This window comes from Balaenoptera acutorostrata, chromosome 18, assembly GCF_949987535.1.
Source record: "Balaenoptera acutorostrata chromosome 18, mBalAcu1.1, whole genome shotgun sequence".
In the NCBI taxonomy this organism is placed as follows: Eukaryota; Metazoa; Chordata; class Mammalia; order Artiodactyla; family Balaenopteridae; genus Balaenoptera; species Balaenoptera acutorostrata.
This window is the reverse complement of record NC_080081.1, coordinates 1,960,532-1,982,461: the sequence shown is the minus strand read 5'-3', so window position 1 is coordinate 1,982,461 and position 21,930 is coordinate 1,960,532. Positions and strand designations below refer to the sequence as shown.

General features: G+C 49.7%; 1 protein-coding gene across 6 annotated transcripts in view; it reads left to right on the top strand.

Moving 5' to 3' along the window:
- The first annotated feature begins 292 nt into the window (after positions 1-292).
- The window catches only part of ARHGEF7 (Rho guanine nucleotide exchange factor 7), a 126,242-nt gene continuing 104,604 nt past the window's right edge, over positions 293-21,930 (top strand). The window contains exon 1 of one of the 6 annotated variants that reach the window (XM_057532530.1): positions 293-656. In XM_057532530.1, the coding sequence (XP_057388513.1) occupies positions 492-656 (165 nt within the window). In that variant the 5' untranslated portion in view covers positions 293-491. The remainder of the gene's footprint in view (positions 657-21,930) is intronic. The other 5 variants (XM_057532532.1, XM_057532531.1, XM_057532527.1 and 2 more) reach the window with 5 other exon arrangements.

Below are 21,930 nucleotides of genomic sequence, written 5' to 3'. Positions count from 1 at the left end.
CCTTGGGGCGGGGGCCCGGCACCCGGCGGCGCAGGTGGGGACGCGCGCGCACAGCCGGCCGGGGCGCGGAGGGCGCACGGCGGCGGGCCCGAGCGCGGGGGCGCGTGTGCGGCCGCCGGGTGCCGGGGCGGCCGGGGGTCGGGGTCCGGGAGGCCCGGGGCCGCTCCAGCGCGGCGCCTTTCTTCTCCTCTCGGTGATGTCATCGGCGGCAGCGGCTGGGAGCCGGGAGGCGGCGGCGGGGGCGGCGCCGGGCGGCCGCCGCAGGTTCATGTGCATCTAATGAAAAGGCACTTGACAGTCGGCCAGGACGCACGCGAGGGAGCGCGAGCCGGCCGGACCGCGGCGCCGCCCGAGCCAATCGCCGTCGCCGGCCTCTCCATGGGCGAGCAGGAGGAGGGGGCGGTGGGCGCAGCCGGCCGGGCCGCGGCCGCTCCGAGGTGAACGGCGCCGAGACGGGCTCGCGGCGCGGGGAGGCCGGGCGCGCCGCCGCTATGAATTCCGCCGAGCAGACCGTTACGTGGCTCATTACCTTGGGGGTGCTGGAGTCGCCCAAGAAAACCATCTCGGACCCGGAGGGCTTCCTGCAGGCGTCTCTGAAGGATGGGGTGGTCCTCTGCAGGCTGCTGGAGCGCCTGCTGCCCGGGACCATCGAGAAAGTGAGTGCCCCCCGGCCCGCGCCCCCGCGGCGGCCAGGCCCGGGGCGGTGGGAGGCCCGGCGGCGGGCGCCGCGGGCGGCGGGAGGCCCCGCGCCCCACCTTGCCCCCGCCGCGGCCCGGGATGCGCGGAGGCGCTCGGGCGCGGGGTCGCTGGCGCCGGCACCTGGTGGCCGCGCGGGCCGGGAGAGCGCGGGGCGCGGAGGAGCCCACGCGCCTCCTTTGTGCGCGGACCCGGGAACGCGGCCCGCGCGGGGGGCGCGCTGTTGGCGCGAGGACCCGGTGGCGGGATCCCGCTCGGGGCGCCATTGTGTGCGGGGCCGGCTGGGGAGGGGTCCGGGCCGCGTTCAAGGGGAACGGCCCCGGGGAGGCCGGGAGGGACGGGGAGCTCCGCTCTGCCCCGCCCGAAGGAGGAGTCGCCCCTCTCCGTGACCTGAGCAGAAAACCGCCGTGCAAAGCGTCCTCCCAGGCTTTGTTTGAACAGCTTTTGTTGGTGGTGTCGTACGAGAGTTTCGCCCTCTGTTTAATTGACCAATTGCTATGGATTTTTAAAGGCTGCATGTATCAGTAGCTGAGGGCTGGGTTGTGAAATGATTTACTGCCCTCCCCATGAAAGAATGCTCATGTCTCCAAGCCCAAAGGATGGCAGACACAGGGTTGGAAAGCCGTGGCATACTTCAAGGCTGGCTTAAAGTCCTAGATTTCAGTTTCAGGTTCATACCTGATTTTGAACAGAATCCCTAGTCCTACAGACCCTGCTTCTCCTCTTCGTGACTTGTGGTTTCCTCGGGGCTGGAGGGTGAACCTTGACCGCAACTCTGTGAGTGATTAAAGTTTGCTTCCCTCTGGCTCAGCTGACAAAGCAGGGGCGAGCGGAGAGAGCGCTTTTTAAAACGGTGGATCCCTGTATCTCAAAGACACTACAATCTTATCCCAGTTTTTTTTGCCAGTACATAATCTTAGGATCAACAATTACTTAAATGGTGTTAAATGTAGAAATTAAAGTGCACCATAATTAGGAAAAACTATTTAATTTTTTAAATGGGTGTATTGGCCTGAAACGCACAGTATCAATTTGCTAATAATAAAATGTTAATTAGGTGACTTAAAAAAAGTAAACTGTTTAAACTTTTAAGTTGCTCATGTTCTGGCACTACATTTAAAAGGTCAGAAAAGATTTTATTTAATATGGATTGTGTACGCCTACTAGTTTTAGGAACATATTTATGAAAACAGAACCTGCATTTTAGAGTGAATAGCTGCCTGTCTGTCCAGGAAATAAAAATGTTGCTTCTAAATGAACCTGATGTCACAATAAAATTATGATTTAAGACGGGAATAAGGAGCAGGCTGTATCTTTCCAGGCACTCAGAATACTTCGCTGTCATCTGGATATCAGGACCTCTGGTAATAAAAGACAGATGTTGAAAGGCATTGAAAATGCATGCTAAGTTTACCAAAATAGGCTTATGTAAAAGACTTCCATTTCTAAAAGTGAAGCTTTAAGAAACTTCAGAGGCTGTTTGATAAAAACATGTCATTATCAATGCATATGTTATTTGGCATATTAACTGCATTCATATTGACTGGCAGACTTCAATAATCACTTGCTTTTAAATGTAGAAAGATTTTCTTAGAAAACTGTAGCGTTCCTTTCATCTCGGAAACAACAAAGAGAGGAATGAATAACGTTTAATTTGCAGAAGCCAAACTGAAACAACCCAACATGTTCTAAAACTGTGGTCATTTGAAACTTCTTATAGTGTAGCTACCCTTTTATTCCCCCTGGGCCCCAACGGGTTTGTTTGGAGGGACACAGTCACAGTGAAAGTTCAACGTCAAAGTAGCAAATTATAGACAGAGCTACCGATTCTCTGTGGTATGAAGGTAGGTTTGGGTAGTAAAATGTTAGCCGTTCCCCACCTCTAGAAACCCTGGGTTTTAGAAATTTCACGAGCATTTTCCATTTCCCAAGAAGAGTTATTTATTTGAACTTTCTGATGTTTGCGTGCACACCGAATAACGTCTGCCAGAAAGCACACACGCTGAACAGCTTTCACCCGAATGTGGGAATGTTAGTCTGAGGACGTTTTTCCTTAAAAAGGAACATTTGGAAACTTCACCAAGTATTCATATGGAATTGAAAGGCTCTTAACTTGACCCCAGTTTCCTACATGAACACACGGAAGACTGATTAACAACGAGATGTAAGCAGCCTGCAGCTTAACTTTTGCAAATTCACAAAATGTAACACAAACCATTCGGCTGGGGATAGCGTAGTGCAGAATGGAGAAAAGTGTTGAGGTGGCTTGGGTTTCCCATGTGCCTTTTATTAAGAAAACATGTCGTAGTATGTTTCGTGCATTCTGTTGGTTTGTTCTGTTTTAGGGCCAGCGAAGAGGGTGAAGAGCGAAGGGGAAGTTCATTTCAGTTCAGATTGTTCTGCTCATTTTAAAAAGCGCTCTGTTGAGGTTCCCCCCATGCAGCCTGCTTTTCTTTAGGTGGAAGGTCAGCCAGGGACAAGAGGGGCTTATGAAAAGAGACACATTTAGTTATTGCCAACGCTGTGTTCTGATATGTTCTCTGCCGTAAGGGAGAGAAAAATGGGCGTTACAAGGTCTCCTGAATCTTCGTGTATGAGGCTCTGCTGCTTTGATTTTGTCTAGTAATGGCCAGGATGTTTTGCTGACCTGCCCGCACTGTTTGCTTCCGTCATTCCTCCTGTGATGAGAAACACACGGCTGGAGACTCCAGGGAGGCTTGTGAGCCCTGAGCTCGTGAGTTAACACTTTAAACATCCCTGGCCTACTTAGTCAAAGGGGGTGAAATTGAGAGTCAGTCATGTTCCATCCTCTGAAACTTCCATAAGATTAGGAAGACACATTCAAATGATGGAAGTCGTGAAAGGCTGCTTTATTTATTTAGTCAGTCAGTAAATCAGTTATTGGCCACACCATGTGGCCTGCAGGATCTTAGTTCCCTGACCAGGGATTGAACCCGGGCCCATGGCAGTGAAAGAGCCGAGTCCTAACCACTGGACTGCCAGGGAATTCCCAAGGCTGCTTTAATTTTACTTGTAACTACAGCAGATGAAGTTTCTTGGTTCACCACGAAACACTCCAGGAACCTGGTTCTCTCTCTTTGCCCAGGATAACAGAGCACACCATAACCCATAAAATGCTGCCCAGGAGACACTCCATCTGTCAGTATTTGCGGAATGCACAAATCAGGTGCTGCCCGCTGGCCCTGCTAGATGCCCTGGGTGTGCGTGTGTGTTCAGACTGGTTTAAGCTGTTGGCTGTGTATTAGCTTCCTAGGGCTGCTGTAACAAAGTACCGCAAACTGGGCGGCTTCATTCTCTCACACCCTGGGGGCCGAAGTCCCGGATGGCGGTGTGGGCAGAGCCGCCCCCTCTGCAGGGGTGGGGAGGGTCTGTCCCGGCCTCCCCGAGGCCTCTCGAGGTTCCTGGGTTGGGGCAGCTCAAGTCCAGTCTTCCCACGGTGTCTCCTGGGTCTCTTCTGTGTCCAAACTTCCGTTTTATAAGGACACCAGTCATTGGATTAGGGCCTCCCTCCCCCAGTATGACCTCAACTGATTACATCGGCAACGACCTTGTTTCCAAATAAGGTCACGTTCAGCAGCCCTGGGGCTTAGGGCTTGAACATATGAATTTCAGGGGTCACAATCCAACCCATAACAGGTCGGATGATACGTTGGAACCAAACCAATTTACTAAGTGTTTACCTGTCTGCAGGGTGCAAGGCGCTGTTAGAGATAAAAAGACTGAATAACAAGTTCTTAAGCGTTTTAGTCCAGGAGAAAACATAACTATAAAAATAAGAGCAGTAGAAATAGAGACACAGATGTAGAGGACAAACGTATGGACACCAAGGGGGGAAAGTGGTCGGGGAGGGGCGGTGGTGGTGGGATGAATTGGGAGATTGGGATCGACATGTATCCACTAATATGTGTCAAATAGATAACTAAGAAGAACCTGCTGTATAAAAAATAAATAAAATTCAAAAATTCAAAAAAAAAAAAACCAAAAAAAACCCCAAGAGCAGTGTGGGGCAGAAGGAAATCAAAAGTCAGGATGTCAGGATGTCAGGACGTCAGGCAGAGAGGAACAGGAGCCGAGGGACGAAGGTGCTGGAGGGGTCCTGTGTCTGAGCTGCCCAGCCTCCGCTGATTTTTCTGACACGGGGATTAGAATATGGTTTGTATTTCCCCAAACTGTGATCTGGCAGTCCTCGCTGATCTTCCACAGGCTTGCAGAAAATCAGTGAATTCTGAGGCAGCATGGGAAGAAGAAACTGCTTTTTCCTAATTGATTCCTGACTTGCGTTCTGCTCCGTCCTAGGATTCTGGGGCTGGGCGGGGTGGGGTGGAAGAGAAGTCCCAGTGGCCGTCGGACAGCAGTTCTGAGCGCCCGCTGAGAGCGGTTTGCCTTTTCTAGGCCCTTCTGCCCTGAGAAGGACGTGGTCAGCAATGGCAGTGTGGTGTGTCAGGCCTCACTCAGGACCAGCCGGTGTGGAAGGCGGCGCCCGGCCCTGTAGCTGCCGTAAATACCTGCTCAGCAGCGCGGGGGGAAGCCCGCAGGGGGAAAAGTTATAGAACGCGTGACCTCCTGTGTTTTTAAGGAGGCTTCTTTAAAGTTTGCAAACTGAATTATTGGCTGTATTAAGTTGCTTCTAATGAAACTGCTTAAAGTTTCAGAATAGCTCATTTTGTCATGATAAACATCTGCCTTTGAAGCATGTGACTTTCAAGTACCATCCTGACCCTGCACCAGGGTGATGATTCTTGTTTGGGATTTAGGCCCCATGTAACTGCATTTGTGGGCTCATTCAGAATAATCCCACCTAAAATCAATTTAAATCGGGACTACCTCCAGAGATCTCCCGAGAGCCACGCAGGAAGTGCTATGGTGTGGACGCTGGCACACACACACCCCCCCCGCACACGCACACACATGCACACGTACACACACACGCACACACACCCCCGCACACACACAGACACACCCCTGCACGCACACCCCCTTCCGCACGCGCGCACCCCCCCCACACACCCCTGCACGCATGCACACACCCCTGCACGCACGCACACACACCCCCGCACGCACACACACACCCCCGCACGCACGCGCGCACACACCCCCCCGCACACGCACACACATGCACACGTACACACACACGCACACACACCCCCGCACACACACACACCCCTGCACGCACACCCCCTTCCGCACGTGCGCACCCCCCACACACACCCCCGCACGCATGCACACACCCCTGCACGCACGCACACACACCCCCGCATGCACACACCCCCCCCGCACGCACGCACGCGCACACACACACCCCCGCACGCACACACACGCACGCACACATACACACCCCCGCACGCACGCACCCGGGGTGACTTGGGCTTGCAGGGCGCTGGGGGAAGGGCTGCAGGATGGCCTTTCATCAGGGGCAGCTGCCTCTGGGAGCTCTCGGGTGGGAGGACTCAGCATCTGTGCTCTCCCAGGACTGCATTCTATTAATAGAAGTGACACCCGTCGTGGCCTTCTTCCCTCATTTCTTTGAGCACTGCCCGTCTTTAGATACGTCCCTTTTAAAGAAACAACTGTGGGCGCCCTGAGTTGCAGGCACCGAGCTAAACCTCTGTCCCGCTGTCCTCCCATGTCTCCCTGTTTCACAGGTGAGGACACTGAGGCCCAGCAGTTGGCCGAGCCGGGTCCCCAGCTGCCTCAAGGTGGCAGGTTCCACCCCAGGTGTGCCTGCTGCCCTGGTTGGGGACCTTCCGGGCTGCCTTAGTGAGCACCTGCTGGGCACCCACCTGCGCTAAGTCAGGGCTGGTTCCTGCTTCAGGGATTACTCTGCATTTACTGGGAATCTATCTAAACCAAGACCTGAAACAATACTCTGTGTGTGTGTGTGTGTATAATAAACTTTTTTGGTAGGACTGTCTCTAGACTTCTGGACGGGAATCACATGGCAGCCGGAGTCGCCCACGAGTCTGTCACTGTTGGCAGAAGGTGGCAAAGGCACACCCTCCCTCTGGGCACTCACCTCCGCCACGGGCAGCACGGGGGGCCGGGAGGCTTAGCCGTCCCTAAGATCCACTGGCCGCCCCCCGGGGGCCACTGTAAAATGGGGTGGTCCCAGTATGTGCTCCAGAGTCATCCATTTGCTGTGTGACCTTGGGCAACCTGCCTAACTTCTCTCACTTGCCTCCTCCTAAAAACAAGTTTAACTATTCCTGTCTGGAGGGAATGGCCTATTGGGGCAGTAGGGGCGTTATGAGGGTAAACAAGTAGACGCGAGGGGTTTTGTGCAGTGCTGGGCCCAGAGCAGGTCCTCGCAGATGGAAGTTATTATTATTTTATGGATCAACACTGAAAACTTCTCCTGCTATGTCCAGGAAAACTCTAAGCCAGGATCTGAACCATAAGGCCACTCAAATCCGGGAATATTTCCTTATTCTCACAACTGGGCAGATTCTTGCAACCTTAGCGGGCTGGTGGCCCCTCCCTTCCCACCCTCACGGACTACCATCGTCTGGGGTGGTGGGAACACGGACTGTGGCTTCCTGAGCCCTCTGCTGAGCGCATGCAGCTGCTGGCTCACGGGGCCAGAGGGCCAAGCTGCGGGCTCAGGTTTCGTGTAGATAGAGTTTCACCCATGGGAAGGGCCAGGAGTCACAGACGGGCAGTGAGGGCCCACCAGCCCGCCCTGTGTCTGCAGGGGGAGGGCGCTGGGGCCATCTCTGGGCCCTGTGTATCCTGGGCTCGACTTCTGACTTTTCCCCTCCTTCTTCAGTTCTACCAAGTTAGGTTAGGAGAATTTGTTTCCTGATGTTTTTATATTTCTAACTTTAGCTCTGAATTTTTAAAGTTTTATGAACCAGTCTGGTAGTTCTCAGCCTTGCTTCTGTGGGATAGCGCTGTGTCTGCTGTAGTCTAAAGGCAGGGAGATAGGGTGGGGATGTTTACACATTTCCAACACAGTTTTTCAAAATAGTTAAATCTAACTGGTGTATTTATCACCTACTGTGTGCATGCTAGTGTACACATCATATACACGGAAACGCATGCACACACATACATGTGTTCTGTGCTGACTTTTCAGGCAAGTCATAAGAGAAACCGTCGGGTCTGAAGTGTAAAGCATTTGTGAATTCTCAGTGGAAGGAATACTCAAGATGTCACGCAGCCCAAACTCATCGCTGTACAGATGGGTTCACTGAGGGCAGCACCATATGGCTGTGTAAGTTGTGCACTGCACAGTCTAGGGAGAGTCATTCACACTGTAGTCTAAGTGCATGGTGTCTCCAGGACAGTGCTGGGGGAAGGCTCTGGGGCAGTGGTGCATAAAGGTGAGCCTCTATGGAGGTGAGCTTCCTAGGGTACACAGCAGATTAGAGGAGGGTTGTGGTAGGTTATGGAGGTGGCCCCAATTCTCCATCCTCCCTGCAGCCATGCCCTTGTAGCGTGACACTGCAGCTCTTCCCATTGAGAGGTGAAGCCTGTTTCCTCACTTCTTGCATCTGAGCTGACCTTGACTTGTTCTGGCCAATGGGATGTGGCAGAAGTGACAGGTGTGGGACTTCCCTGGTGGCACAGTGGATAAGACTCCGTGCTCCCAAGGCAGTGGGCCCAGATTCGATCCCTGGTCAGGGAATTAGATCCCACATGCCTGCCGCAACTAAGGAGCCCTGGAGCCGCAACTAAGGAGCCCGCCTACCACAACTAAGACCCGGCACAACCAAAAAAAAAATAAAAAATAAAAATAAAAAAAAAAAAGAAGTGACAAGTGCTACTTCCTAGCCCAGGCCTGAAGAGGCCTTGTGTGTTTCCACGCTCTCTCAGACCCTGCTTCCACCCTGAGGACCAGCCCGGGCCCCAGATGCTGAGGGATGCAGGACCACAGGGCAGAGAGCTCAACCGTCCCTGCCGAGGCCTCCTGGACCCACCTGCAGCCCACCAACCCCAACTGTGGGAGAGCCTAGCCAAGGTCGGCAGAGCTACTACCCGGATCAGAGTTCACCACTGCGTGAGCGAGCTCAGGCGAGCCCAGCGCTGCCCGGTGGACCTGCAGCCCCACGGACAAAAACACAAGCTCACTTCAGCTGACACTGAGGTTTCGTGACTGCTTGTTCTGCAGCCTCACCGTGGCAGTAGACACGGTACAAGTCTGGAGAACGGAAGTGGTGTTTTGTGCGTAACTTTAATTATTATTACACTTAGAGCAGCTTTTTTTAAAACGACCGATAAAGTTCCTATCTTTTCTTTAAAGAAGGTGAATGTAATTCAGCACCAAAAAAAGTGTAGCACTTGAAACCTCTTCCAGTTTATATCTAGTTTTACTTTAAAATGGGAATCCTCATTTCCAAGTTTGCTTTGAAGTCACAGTTTCTGGCAGTGAAGTCATGCTCTGGCAGCATGATTTTTTAGCAGTCTAACAAAAATCCTTAGAACAGTCTAGTTTGGGTTATTTGTAAACACCCTGGCCTGTGGTGGCCTTTCTCCCTCAGTTCTGAGTGTCTCACTGCTATGCTCCTGCCAGGAAGACACTTTCCCACCGATTTCCTGTGCTTGAGACGGTGTAAGTTCATAAGAGACTTAAGTTCCATCTGAAGTTAGCAAATTTGTTCAGAATTCTTTTGTCAGGAATACAGATTTTCTGAAAAAGCCTGTTACTTTCTGAATGCATGCCAAAAGGTTATGACTTTGTCATTCACTTTACGAAAGAAAGTTAAAGGGGTTTTGACAGAAAATTAGGAGTTTCAGAGGGATCATCCTGGCCCATAGCCTCTGTTGCTTGCTCTCAGGAGGTGTAAGAGGTGTGGGAACACATGGAATCTTCCTCAGCCTCGATTTCTTGAGTAACCGCAGGGCGATCTTTCTGTGGTGCTGGAGAAATTGCCTTGTTCAGCGATGCTCATATGACATTGGTGCTGGTAACAGATTTCTTCTCACGGAAACATGAAATTTTCTGGTCGCAGTTCTCTTATTTTTTAAGGCATTTTTGTTTCTTTTGAAAACAAGCTCCATAAATAGAATGGGGTTAAATTCTCGACAAAGGTTAAGCTTCCAGAAAGTACCACGCTTTTAAGCCTTGCTTTTAAGTGATGAGAGACTGGAACTGAGTGTCTCCCAGACTTAATCAGCGGATGAGAAATGGAGAAGGGTTTGTTTCTCCTTCCTCTGACCTCTGACCAAGCACATTTACTTAGATTGAATTCAAGTAACTGCCATGTCAGTGAGCAAAGGCTGGTTCTTCAAATAACTAACAGTAACTATATTTTGTTGGGTGTGAGTCTTAAGCACCCTGATTATAAATTGTTAAAATGATATTCTGGGAGTGAGAGAGAACTCACCCTGCATATGATTTAAGTCTTTTGTTGGCTGTAATAGAGCTTCCACCTTAGGAAGATAGAAAAATAAGGGCAAATTAAACCCACAGCAACTAACAGACAAAAGAGAACAATAAAGGACAGAATGGGAATGGGTGACGTGGAAAACAGAAAATTACTAGAGAAAACCAACAAAACCAAGAGCTGGTTCTTGAGAAAAATCAGTAAAGTTGATGAGCCTCTTAAACTGGTCAGGAAAAATAGAGAGAAGACACAAATGACCAATGTGAAGAATCACTATAGATTCTACAGATGTTTAAAGGGTAATAATGGGATATTATGAACGTTTTTATGCCAATACATTCTATCTCTTAGATGAAAAGTACAATTTCCATGGAAGACACAGACTACCAAAGCTCATTCAAGAAGAAACGGATAACTTCAGTAGCCCTGTATCTACTACAAAATTTAAACTTGTAGTTTAAAAGCTTCTCATAAATTCCAGGCCAGATGGCCTAACTGGTGAATTCTACCAAGTAAGACTTATATCCAGAATGTATAAGGAACTCTCAAGACTCAATAATAAGGAAACAGTCAATTTAAAAAATGGGCAAACATTTTGAGCAGATACTTCACCAAAGAAGATATACAGATGACAGGCACATGAAAAGATGCTCGACATTATTAGTCACTAGGCAAATGTAAATTAAAACCACGATGAGATACCACTACACACACCTATTGGAACAGCTAAAACTGAAAAGACTGATCCTACCACGTGTTGGCAAGGATATGGATGGGCTGGAACTCCCATCCACTGCTGGTTGGAATGAAAATTGTACAGCCGCTTTAGAAAATGGTGTTTCTTGAAATGTTAAACACACATCAACCAAATGATTTAGCAATTCCATTTCTACGTGTTTACCCAAGAAAATGGGACTTTATTTTTAAATAGCCACGAACTAGACACAACCCAGATATTTTCAACTGGTATATGGATAAACAAAGTATCGTATTTCCATAGAATACTACTCAGAAATAAAAGGGAATGTGCTATAGCGTGGGTAAAAATTATGCTGAGTAAAGAAGCTAGAAAAAAAGTTCATACTGTATGATTCTTCTTATGTAAAATTCTACAAAAAGGCATCATAATCTGTAGTGACAGAAAGTAGACCAGTGCTTGCGTAGAGACACTCTGAGGGCACAAGGAGTCCTTTGGGGGGTAGGGATATTCATAATCTTGATTCTGGTGATGGTTTCACAAGCGCACACGTGTCGCAACTGCTCCAACTGTACACTTTAAGTATGAGCAGTTTACTGTATGTCGATCACCTCTCAGTGTGTGTTACATGACAGTTTCACCCTGCGTGTTGTGCGTAGCGGAGCTTTAATTCATTTTACTGCCAGCCCTCTACTTCTGAACCTGATTGTTCAGAAAACGTGTACGGAATTTTAAAGTGCAAGAATACTTAGCCTCCTTGCCCAAGAGCTCACTTATTTATCTGTTTATCTTCTCATCAAATCTGTATCAGGTGTCTACTGTGGTTCAAGGATTGTGCTGGGACACTTAATGATTAACAAAAATAGACTCGCATACCATCTAGTGAGGGAGAAGCACGTTAAAGATACCGTTTGAATTTGCTTTACAAATTGAGATACACGCTCTGAAGGCGAGGAACAGATTTCTCAAAGTGTGTAGCAGAGGAAGCTGAGTTACACCTGGCAGATGGGGACGGGTGGTGTCTCAGGGAAGGTCTCCTCCAGAAGCAGTACATGAGTGGGCTCTGGCGTGAGTAGAGGGGGTGTGTAATTAGAGGGGCAGTGGGGGACGTCTGGGTGGCCACGGTACCGAGACCGAGGAAGAGCTCAAGTGCTCCTGGAGAGAGAGCCACGGGCCAGGCCCCACAGGACGTTGAGTGACTTTTGGTTTTAAAGGTTTTTTAGAGTTTTAAAGGGAAGGATGATGTGATCAGTTGCAGATTTTGAAAACAGTACTCCAAACTTTCCAGTGTGGGAAATGGCTTAGATGGGGCCCAGAACGGATGAGGAGAAGAGCGTTATTCAGTTCTTAGTGTGGTCCATTGAGAGCCAGCGGGAGCTGGGATTGGGATGGACACCGTGCTGTCAAAACCACGAAGATGGCGGGGGAGAGGGTGAGGGAAGGCAGGCAGCGGGGCTCCACGGTGGGTCCACGGTAACTCCCGGGATTCTGGCTGCGCACCGGCATGGCTGGCGGAGTCACCTGTGTGAGCGGGAGCCTGGCCTGGGGCCTAGGCTTGGGACAAGAAGGTCATGAATGGATTCAGTGCCGAGGGTGCTGAACTGGAGCTCAGAGAGGACACTTGGGCTGGGTATAAATTTGGGAGTGACACCATAGAGATGTGAATGCAAGTGTGGGGTGGTGAGATTTCCCACGGGGAAATTACAGAGTGAGAACTCCAGAAGGCCTTGGGGACTTGGACGTGGCTGGCCAGGCAGTGTGGACGAGCCTGAGGGGCTAAGAAAGGTGGCGGTTAAGTCCGGGGGGAGTGTGGTGACCTGCAGTCAGTGGAGGAGGACGCCCAGTAGACTGCGAGAGGCCAAGGGAGCGGGCTTCAAAACCCCAAACCCAAAAAGCGTAGGCAGTGTGCTTGAAGGGAAGAGGGCTCTGTCATTGATCATCCTGGGACAGTGGGCACGCCTGCACTCTGCTGCGCAGGCCTGGCTGAGCGGTCAACCCAGTCATTCGTGATCTTAGCAAGGGTGCCTGTGCTCAGGTAAAGGGGGGAGTGTGAGCTCAGGACAGACAGAGGGGCTGGGGACGGGGTGTTGGAACGGGGGCAGCTGCGGACACGGAGGTGGGGGAGCAGGGAACGTTGGAGTAGAGGGTGGAGCGTGAAAGAGTGGGGGACAGCTGGGCACCCACAGAGGGCCCGCTGGACGCAGGGATGTATGAATTTACAGCGAGTTTTCACATTATGATGCTCAGGAACTCGGAAATTTTGTTAAGAGGAAGTTGACCTTCAGCTGTTTCTTTCTTGATAAAGGAGACTCTAGAAAACTCTATTTCTTTCAGTGGCTTCAGGAAAGTATATCTATGGTGTTTTCCCCCTCATTTCCTACCTGTTTTAACACGTGTTCAAGTCCAGAGAGTGTGTTGAAACTAAACAGTGGTGACTCTGAGCCATCTGAGGCTTCCGTCTTGTCTTAAATGAATTAACGTCAGGTGTTTAATCTTCTCCCTTTGATTCATTTTACTTCCCCCTTTGATTCATTTTACATTCATGAATGGCTTTAAAGGTAAAGATGGGGACGGGGCTGAGAACTTACTGCTCTAGGCTGTCTCTCTGTTTTGCCGCTGACATTTGAAAGCCCAGATCTGATGGAGGTAAGGCCTTTTAGGGATGTCAACGTATAATTTTTAGAAAGTTCAGGTTCAAGTTGAGGACTATTTGTTTTATAATTTTATGAATATACACACATCTCTCCTGGGATTTGCTTTCTCTTTCTCATTTAGAAAATGCTCACAATTAGTTACATATCACAATAAAAGAAGGGAGATAAAGGTAAATCAAGTAGTGTTTATGGGGAATATTGTCCCTAAATAACCACAGTAAATGCAAGCAGTGTTTAGCTTTTGGGTAGTATTTTTCCCAATCAAAGCAATAAAACCCGCACTATTCAGCCTGTCTCCACGTGTGGGGCATGGAAGCTCACCAGCTATTTTTTCTCCTTAATCCTTTTTGAGAGGATGGTGGGGAGAGTATTATTGGGAGCGGGGGTAGGGAAGGAAGAAGTCTCTCTCTCTCTCTCTCTCCTTCTCATTGAGGAGCTTATGGCTTGAAAATTTCTGGGTTGGGATGGTTTTCTTTTTCTTACAGCTGGAAGTGGCATAGCTGCCCAACAATTTTTTGTATAAAAATGTTTACAGTTTTATGTAAAAATGTTAGTGAAATTACTGATATCAGAGTTAGCAGTACCTGCATTTCAAGTTGTTTTCAAGTAATGTATTATTTAAGTTGAGGCACTTAAGGAGGAATCCTTGAAATATTCATATTAGGGTTGGGAGGAACTATAGCTATATAGCTTTCCATCGCTTTGTCCCTTTGGCTTAGGTGGTTATGTGGTTCTCACACTTGAGTGTGCCCAAATGCGCCTGCCTGGCTTGTGAAAATACAGACTGCCGGACGCCACCCCAGTTTCTGATTCTGCAGGTCCGGGTGGGGGTGAGGATCGGCGTTTCTCACAAGCGTGCAGGTCGTGCTGATGCGGCTGGTCCAGGGGACGCGTTTCAGGACCACTGACGGCCCGCTGAGCTCCTCCAGCCCAGGAGTACCGTAACCTGCGACCAGCCAGATGGCATGCATGGCGCTTTCAGAAGACGGGAGACCGAGGTGTGGCCACCTGGGGGCTTTTCCACCGGTGAGCACGGGCTGCTGGCCTACCTGGATGTGCCCTCCATGCTTGGGACATTCCCTAACCTAGTGCCTTTTAGTTCAGGACAGAGCAGACCCCATGGTGCTGCGCTATGGGCTTCTGGGGCATTGAAACATGGAGGTGGAGAGCCTGGAACGAAATCCTGCCTTGGATTGGAAGGGGCACTTGGAATTTATCTGGAAAATGGGATTCCTCATGTTTCTTTATATCTAGAAAATTGTTGCATAAAACAGAAGAGAGGGACTTCCCTGGTGGTCCGTGGCTGAGACTCTGCATTCCCAATGCACGGGGCCTGGGTTCGATCCCTGGTCAGGGATCTAGATCCCACAGCCGCAACTCAAGAGATCTCACATGCTGCAACTAAAGATACCACGTGCTGCCACGAAGACCCGGCACAGCCAAATAAATAAATATTTTTAAAAATATACAGAAGAGAAACACCATCTGTATTGAGGCCAAGCTCAGGAGGCTTGTATGAGATTTGATGAATGTATTATTTAAGTTGAGGCACTTAAGGAGGAATCCTTGAAATATTCATATTAGGGTTGGGAGGAACTATAGCTAAATACGATGATGAGTCACTAAAAGCTACCGAAAGATACGGAGACACCTGTGGGTCAGGGTTCTCTTTGAAACTACGGCTTTCGGGGGAGGGGTAAATCACCCGCACTGCTGAGCTGTGGGTGGGGGGCATCTGGGTCCAGCGAGTAGGTCCGCTGAGCTGTGCCTTCGTCCCGTGCTGCACCCGGGGGCCGTGGGCCTAGGGTCCTTAAACTGGGGCCCTGCTTCCCTGCAGGTCTGCAGGGTCTGCGGCACATGCTGGCCTTCCACCGCCACCGAGGACGTGCGTCTTGAGTTCATTCTAGTCTATGCTTTTCAATTCAGTAGCCAACTAAGAATTCACTTTGTCACTGAATACGGAGAAAACAGAGACGGTTTCTGGCAACCTCCCCGACCCCTACCCACGTCCGGCCACAGGATGCTGCTTTTCTAGGTGTCGTGGCGGAGATGAGCTTCAGCGACCGTCTCCTCGCAGTGAATGAGTCTGGAATCACCTGACAAGGGTTTTCAAGCCGCCATCAAAAAAGGCTTCAAAAACAGATTCTCTTGAGACAAGTGGAAGAATAGGAGATCGCAGCAAAGAAAGAGGGCTTATGAAAAGAAACAGGGAAATTACAGAGCTGAAATACAGAATAACTGAAGTAAAGCTCACCGGCTGGGCTCAGAAGTCGAGTGGAGAGGACAGAAGACAGAATCTGTGGACGTGGGGATGGAGAGGAAGCAGGCTGAAGGAGGGGATGCGGTGAGGGCTGCGCGTGCCTCCCGAGGCCGCGGGGAGACGAGCTAGTGGACCAAGGACAAGCGGCAGCTCCGGCGGCGCCCTCCTCACTGCTTTCCCTGTCCCGCGCTCCCCGTGTCTCTCTCAGCTCTGAAATGTCAGAATCACGGGAGGGCCTCATCGGCTTGTTCTGGCCCCTTTGTGAAACTTAGGACCCGGGCATAAGGCAAGCCTGTCCCCAGGCAGGTCTCGTGGGCGGCTGTACAACGTGCCAGCCGCCGACGGGAGCTGAGGCCTGGGGGAGCCGGCCAGCTGGTTCCGGGAGCCCCGCTCGAGGCAGCGATCTTCCTTAGTGACAGGAGACGGCGCTGAAACCAGAGCGCTGGCTCTCGGCGGCGCCCGGCTGACCGACGCCTGATACACACAGAGCGAAAACGGAGCCCTGGACGCCGAGCTGGCGGTCCTCGGAGAGCTGGGCAGCAGCCGGGCGGCCGGCCTCAGATGGAGCCGGCGGTAACAGGATGCATCCGTCAGCCGTGACAGACAGGGCTTAAGGGTTTATGGTAAAACCCAAGAGCGTCTTTTATGTCACTGTAATGTTTTGTCTATGGTGATTATATTTCCAAATGTTTTTCAGCACAGTTCCTGTCTCAAATATTCAATTCTCATATGAGACCGATTATATTACTTTTCGGTTCTAGGTGCTGTCAGCGTCATTCACCTTCACTTCAGGTAGCTATAACCAAGTGATTCTGGTACCGAATTAGTGTCATAGGCAAAGGTCCTTAATTAAACCATTAATTCACTGAACCAATGATATACTAAGTGCTTGTATATGCCAGGTGTTGAGATGTAACACCATCAAACAGACTGCCTGTGGAGCATATATTTCACGGCACAGGGAGGTATTCTGGACGCATACATAGTACACAAGTAGATTGCACAGCATGTTAGACAGCGATAGGGCTATGGAGAAAAATGGGGGGGATGCCAGCAATTAGGGTGACGTTGCAGTTTTACTTCTGGTAGGTAGGGTAGGCGTTACAGAGAAGTGACATTTGAACAAAGACTTGATGTATATGAGCAAAGGCATGATGTGATTATTGGGGAGAAGGGAATTTCAGGTGGAGGGACTAGGCTGTGCAAAGGTCCTGAGGTAGGAGCCTGCCTGGCAAATTCTGGGAACAGCAGAGGCCACTGTGAGTTGGGGGAGAGTAGCAGCTGGCTGATGAGGTCAAGGAGGGAACGAGGGAACAGACCGTGCAGGGCCTGCTCAGCCATCATAAGGACTGACTTTAAAAAAAAATGAGTAGACGTTATTTGCAGTTTTAGGTTTCCATAAAATTTAGCAGAAAGTACACAGAATTTCCATCCACCCCTCTCCACTTTCCCCTATTATTAACGTCTTGTGCTAGTGTGGGACACCTGTTACAGCTGATGAAGCAGTACCGATACATTATTAAGTAAAGTCCATAATGTACGTTAGGGTTCACTCTGTGCTGTGCAGTCCGTGGGTTTGGACATGACATGTATCCATCATCACAGTGTCACACAGGATGCTTTCACTGCCCTAAAAATTCTCTGTGCTCTGCCTGTTCATCCTGCCCTCTCCCCTGGTCCCTGGCAACCATTGATCTTTTTACTGTTGCCATAGTTTTACTTTTTCCAGGATGTCATATTGTTGGAATCGTACAGTAGGTAGCCTTTTCAGATTGGCTTCTTTCACTTAGTAACATGCACTGAAGTCTCCTCCATGCCTTTTTGTGGCTCATTTTCTTTTATTGCTGAATGATCTTCCATCTTCTGAGTCCACCACAGTCTATTTATTCATTCCCCTACTGAAGGGCATCTTGATTACTTCCAGCTTTTGGCAATTATAAATAAAGCTGCTATAAACATTTGTATTCAGGTTTTTGCGTGGACACGTTTTCAACTCATTTGGGTAAAGCAAATTTACCCAAGCAGCAAGATTTTTGGACCTTATGGTAAGAGGATGTTTAGTTTTATAAGAAAGTCTCTTCCACGGTGTGGACCAGTGTGTATTCCCATCAGCAGCAGATGAGAGTTCCTGTTGCTCCACGTCCTTGCCAGCACTGGGTGCTGTCAATGTTGGATTTGTGTCATTCTTTTTTTTTTTTTTTAAGGATTTTTTTTTGATGTGGACCATTTTTAAAGTCTTTATTGAATTTGTTACAATATTGCTTCTGTTTTATGTTTTGGTTTTTTGGCCACGGGGCATGTGGGCTCTTAGCTCCCTGACCAGGGATTAAACCCACACCCCTTGCACTGGAAGGTGAAGCCTTAACCGCTGGACTGCCAGGGAAGTCCAGATCTGTGTCATTCTAATGGGTGTGCGGCAGTGTCTCACTGTTTTTTTAATTTGCATTTCCCTGATGACATATGATATGGATCTTTTCATATGTTTAGTTGCCTTGCCATCTGTATATCTTCTTTGGTAAGGAGACTGTTCAGGTCTTTTGCCCATTTTTACATTGGGCTGTCTGGTTTCTTACTGTTGAGTTTTAGTAGTTCTTTGTATGTTTTAGATACAAGTCCGTGATTGGCTGTGTGTTTTGCAAATGCAGTGCTTTCGTCCAGTCTGTGTCTTACCTTTTATTCTCTTAAAGGATTTTGGCTTTTACTCTGAGTGAAATGGGGGGCTTTTGAGGGTTTTGAGCAGAGGAGTGATGTGACAGGCAAATTATAAATGTGCAGGGAGATGTTCCAGCTATAGTAGTATGGAAGAAATAGAATTCCTGAGTATGCATTGGCCGCCTTATCTTTAACTAATGAAGGTCAGTTTTTCTAAGTGATCGTTTGAAAATGTAGTTTTGAACTACATACTGCTCCACATCTTACTCACAGCTACGGCCCTATTTCAGCGGGTACTCTGCAGGTGCTTAAGAGCTCCGGGAGATAACGAGCTTTTTATCACCTTTTTATTACTCACACTTAATATGAAGTCTCGACTGGCTTCTTTCATGCAAGAGGCTTTTACAGCACGAGCGTTCCAAGCTGTGGTTGCCTGCTTCCCCTGCCATTCCCTCTGGGGAGGGTCCTGGCTGCTATTTATAGAGAGGCACACTTGCCAGTGAGCGTCCTCAGCTGTTTCCTCTCCCCTTATGCATGTTCCTTCCTCTGGTGAAGGCTCCCTTTTGCTTCCCAGCCTCTCTCCAAAGTCAGCCAGCCCTCTCTGCACGCCTTCAAACCTCCCACATGCTAACGCGTGGGTGAAAACAGAACTTTCTCCAAGGTGGTCAGTGTCCCGTCTTCTGGCCCAGAGGCTTTAACTTGCCTTAAACGCAGCTTCTCGGGCTGTTTAGAAATGAAAGACGGGTTCTTTAGCCGGGAGGGCTGGGCGGGCACGAGGCAGGGCGCTGCTCCAAAGCTCCCACTGCTGCCCCTGGCTTCACTGTGTGGGAAAGAGTGGAGCGTGCACAGCGAGGTAAACCAATGGGGTGGCCGGCCGCACAGGCCCCGCGCAGACATCTGAGGACACAGGTGTCATCGGTGCAATCCCAGCAGTGGCTGCGGGGACAGGACTTGACATTCTGCCTTGAGGTGTCTCGGTCAAAGGTAGGAGGTTGGGTTGTCCGTGAGGCAAAGAGCAGACCCGCGAGACCTGCGGCCACCAGTGCCCCATGCTCCTGGGGGGCGGGGCTCCTCTCCTGGGGGAATTCTCGCCGCTACCTGCTGCACTGACACTGCAGAGGTACACGGCACCCTCCCATCGGAGACCACGAGCCTCTCTACAGGCTTTTCCACCAATGGACACAGGCAAAGACATCGGTAGCCATTCTGAAATGTGCTCAGGAGGAGAGGAGATGGATGTCAAAGGACCAGAAACACTGCAGAAATTGGGCTTAAGAAGAAAGTAAGCAGTGGCTCAGATTTACAAAATACATGTTTCCGTTGGGCTGAAAGCATGAGAATGAGAGGAAAAAAGGGATGATTATTCCATATGAACAGGCGAAACTTCAGTTAAGAAAAATCTCTGATTACAAGGCCCAATCTGAGTTGTCTTAGGAATTCGTACTCCTGTTTCCCTGTATCAAGAGCCTTCAGAGGTGTGAGAAATGGCGTCTGCTTAAGGGAGGCGCGGGACACGAGTGACGGCCTGGCCCGCGCACCTCTGCGCCCCAGGTGTCTGGATCACAGCCACCACAGGGCACGCGCTGTTTTTAAGACTGCTCTCATCTGACGATTACTACACACCTGCCTGTTTTGATCTAACATTACTGGGAGAGCAAAACACAAATGCAGTGGAGAAATTTAACCTAGGTAGTCTGGTGAAAGTTTATGCCCACATTTAAAAAAATCCATTTTTGGCATTGGTATCAATTTGGGACTGGCGCTACCATCTCTGAAGGACTTACAATGTGCTTTTGGAGCTCGTGGGAACCGAGCCTCGGGGGACACCCGAGCTAATTTAAGCCACGCTGTCTTGCTGGGCCGCCTGCCCCTGACATCCCCCATGTCTGGGATGGCTGAACTTAGTGCATTCATATTTCTGATCACCCTTTATGGCTTGCCTAGCTCCACGCTAATGGATGACATCTTTATTTTTCCCCAGGCGACCGTAGCATCCATACAGGAGCTGGGCTTTGGGATATACTGAAGAAGGGAAGCCAAAGAAAAAATGTACTTTATTAAAAGCTTAAATGTCTTCCAGTAAACTACTTGTAACCCCAGGCCACACACTTTGGGAGCTAATTTACTACCTGGTATTTAGCTGCCAAGTCCTTGAGCTCTCTGCTGGATGCTTCACTGTTTTCCATGGATTTGGAGGAGGAGCCCCGTAGCCTCCAAGTGAGCTCTGCAGACCTCTGCCTTCACTCCCCTGAAACTCTCTGGCTGCAGAGTGAGCAGAGAGCTATGGACAAGTGTGATCCCTGATCAGGAGACAGCTGCACTCTAGTTAGAATAAAGCAATGGCTACCAGGTCATCACATTCAGTGCTAATTAGACTTTTAGGTGGTGAATTTAGGATTTTAAGCATAGCGTTGCATATTGGCATGGCGTGGTGGAGATCTGCCTCACAAGGACCCCAACACACTGACAGCTGGGCTCTCCAAAGAGGACTGTTTTCTAATGGGGAGGCACCTTGACCTGCGAGAACGTTAGATTGTTCTTTTAAAAAAATGTATTTATTTAATACTTTCATGTGGTACAAAATTCAAAGGGTACCAGAAAGTAGAGTGTGCAAAGCAAGTTTCCCTTTTCCCCTCTGTCCTCCAAGCCCCGGGTCCTCTCCCTGGAGGCAGCCCCTGTTATCCGGCATGTGCTTCCAGAGACAGGGCATGCATTTCTTTTATTTATTTATTTAAAAAAATTTTTTTTTCTTTTAATTAATTAATTAATTATTTTATTTTTGGCTGCATTGGGTCTTCGTTTCTGTGCGAGGGCTTTTTCGACTTGCGGCGTGCGGGGGCCACTCTTCATTGCGGCGCACGGGCCTCTCAGTGTTGCGGCGTCTCCCGTTGCAGAGCACAAGCTCCAGACGTGCAGGCTCAGCAGCTGTGTCTCACGGGCCCAGTTGCTCCGTGGCATGTGGGATCCTCCCAGACCAGGGCTCGAACCCGTGTCCCCTGCACTGGCAGGCAGACTCCCAACCACTGCGCCACCAGGGAGGCCCCCATTTCTTTTATTATTTTTAAGATTTATTTTATTATATTTTAATTTTGGGTGCGTTGGGTCTTTGTTGCTGCACACGGGCTTTCTCTAGTTGCGGCGAGCGGGGGCTACTCTTCGTTGCGGTGCGCGGGCTTCTCATTGTGGTGGCTTCTCCTGTTATGGAGCACGGGCTCTAGGCGTGCGGGCTTCAGTAGTTGTGGCGCACGGGCTTAGTTGCTCCGTGGCATGTGGGATCTTCCCGGACCAGGAATCGAACCCGTGTCCCCTGCATCGGCAGGCGGATTCTTAACCACTGCGCCACCAGGGAAGGCCCAGGCCATGCATTTCTGAACACCCAGGCACATCTTCTTCTTGCTTTTTTTCTTTAAACACTAAGGCAGCATGTCCTGCATACTGTTCCCCATGTTCCTTGTCCCACATCTACTGTAACCAGGAGGTTGTGACATATCAGTATATAAAGCTGACTCTTTGTAAATGCTGTGTGGTAGGCTGGTGGTCTGTTCTGTTGCAGGACTGTAATTGACCTAATCCTTTCCCTAAATTGTTTCTCATCTTTTGCTGTGACACTGTTTTCTGTTTTTAACC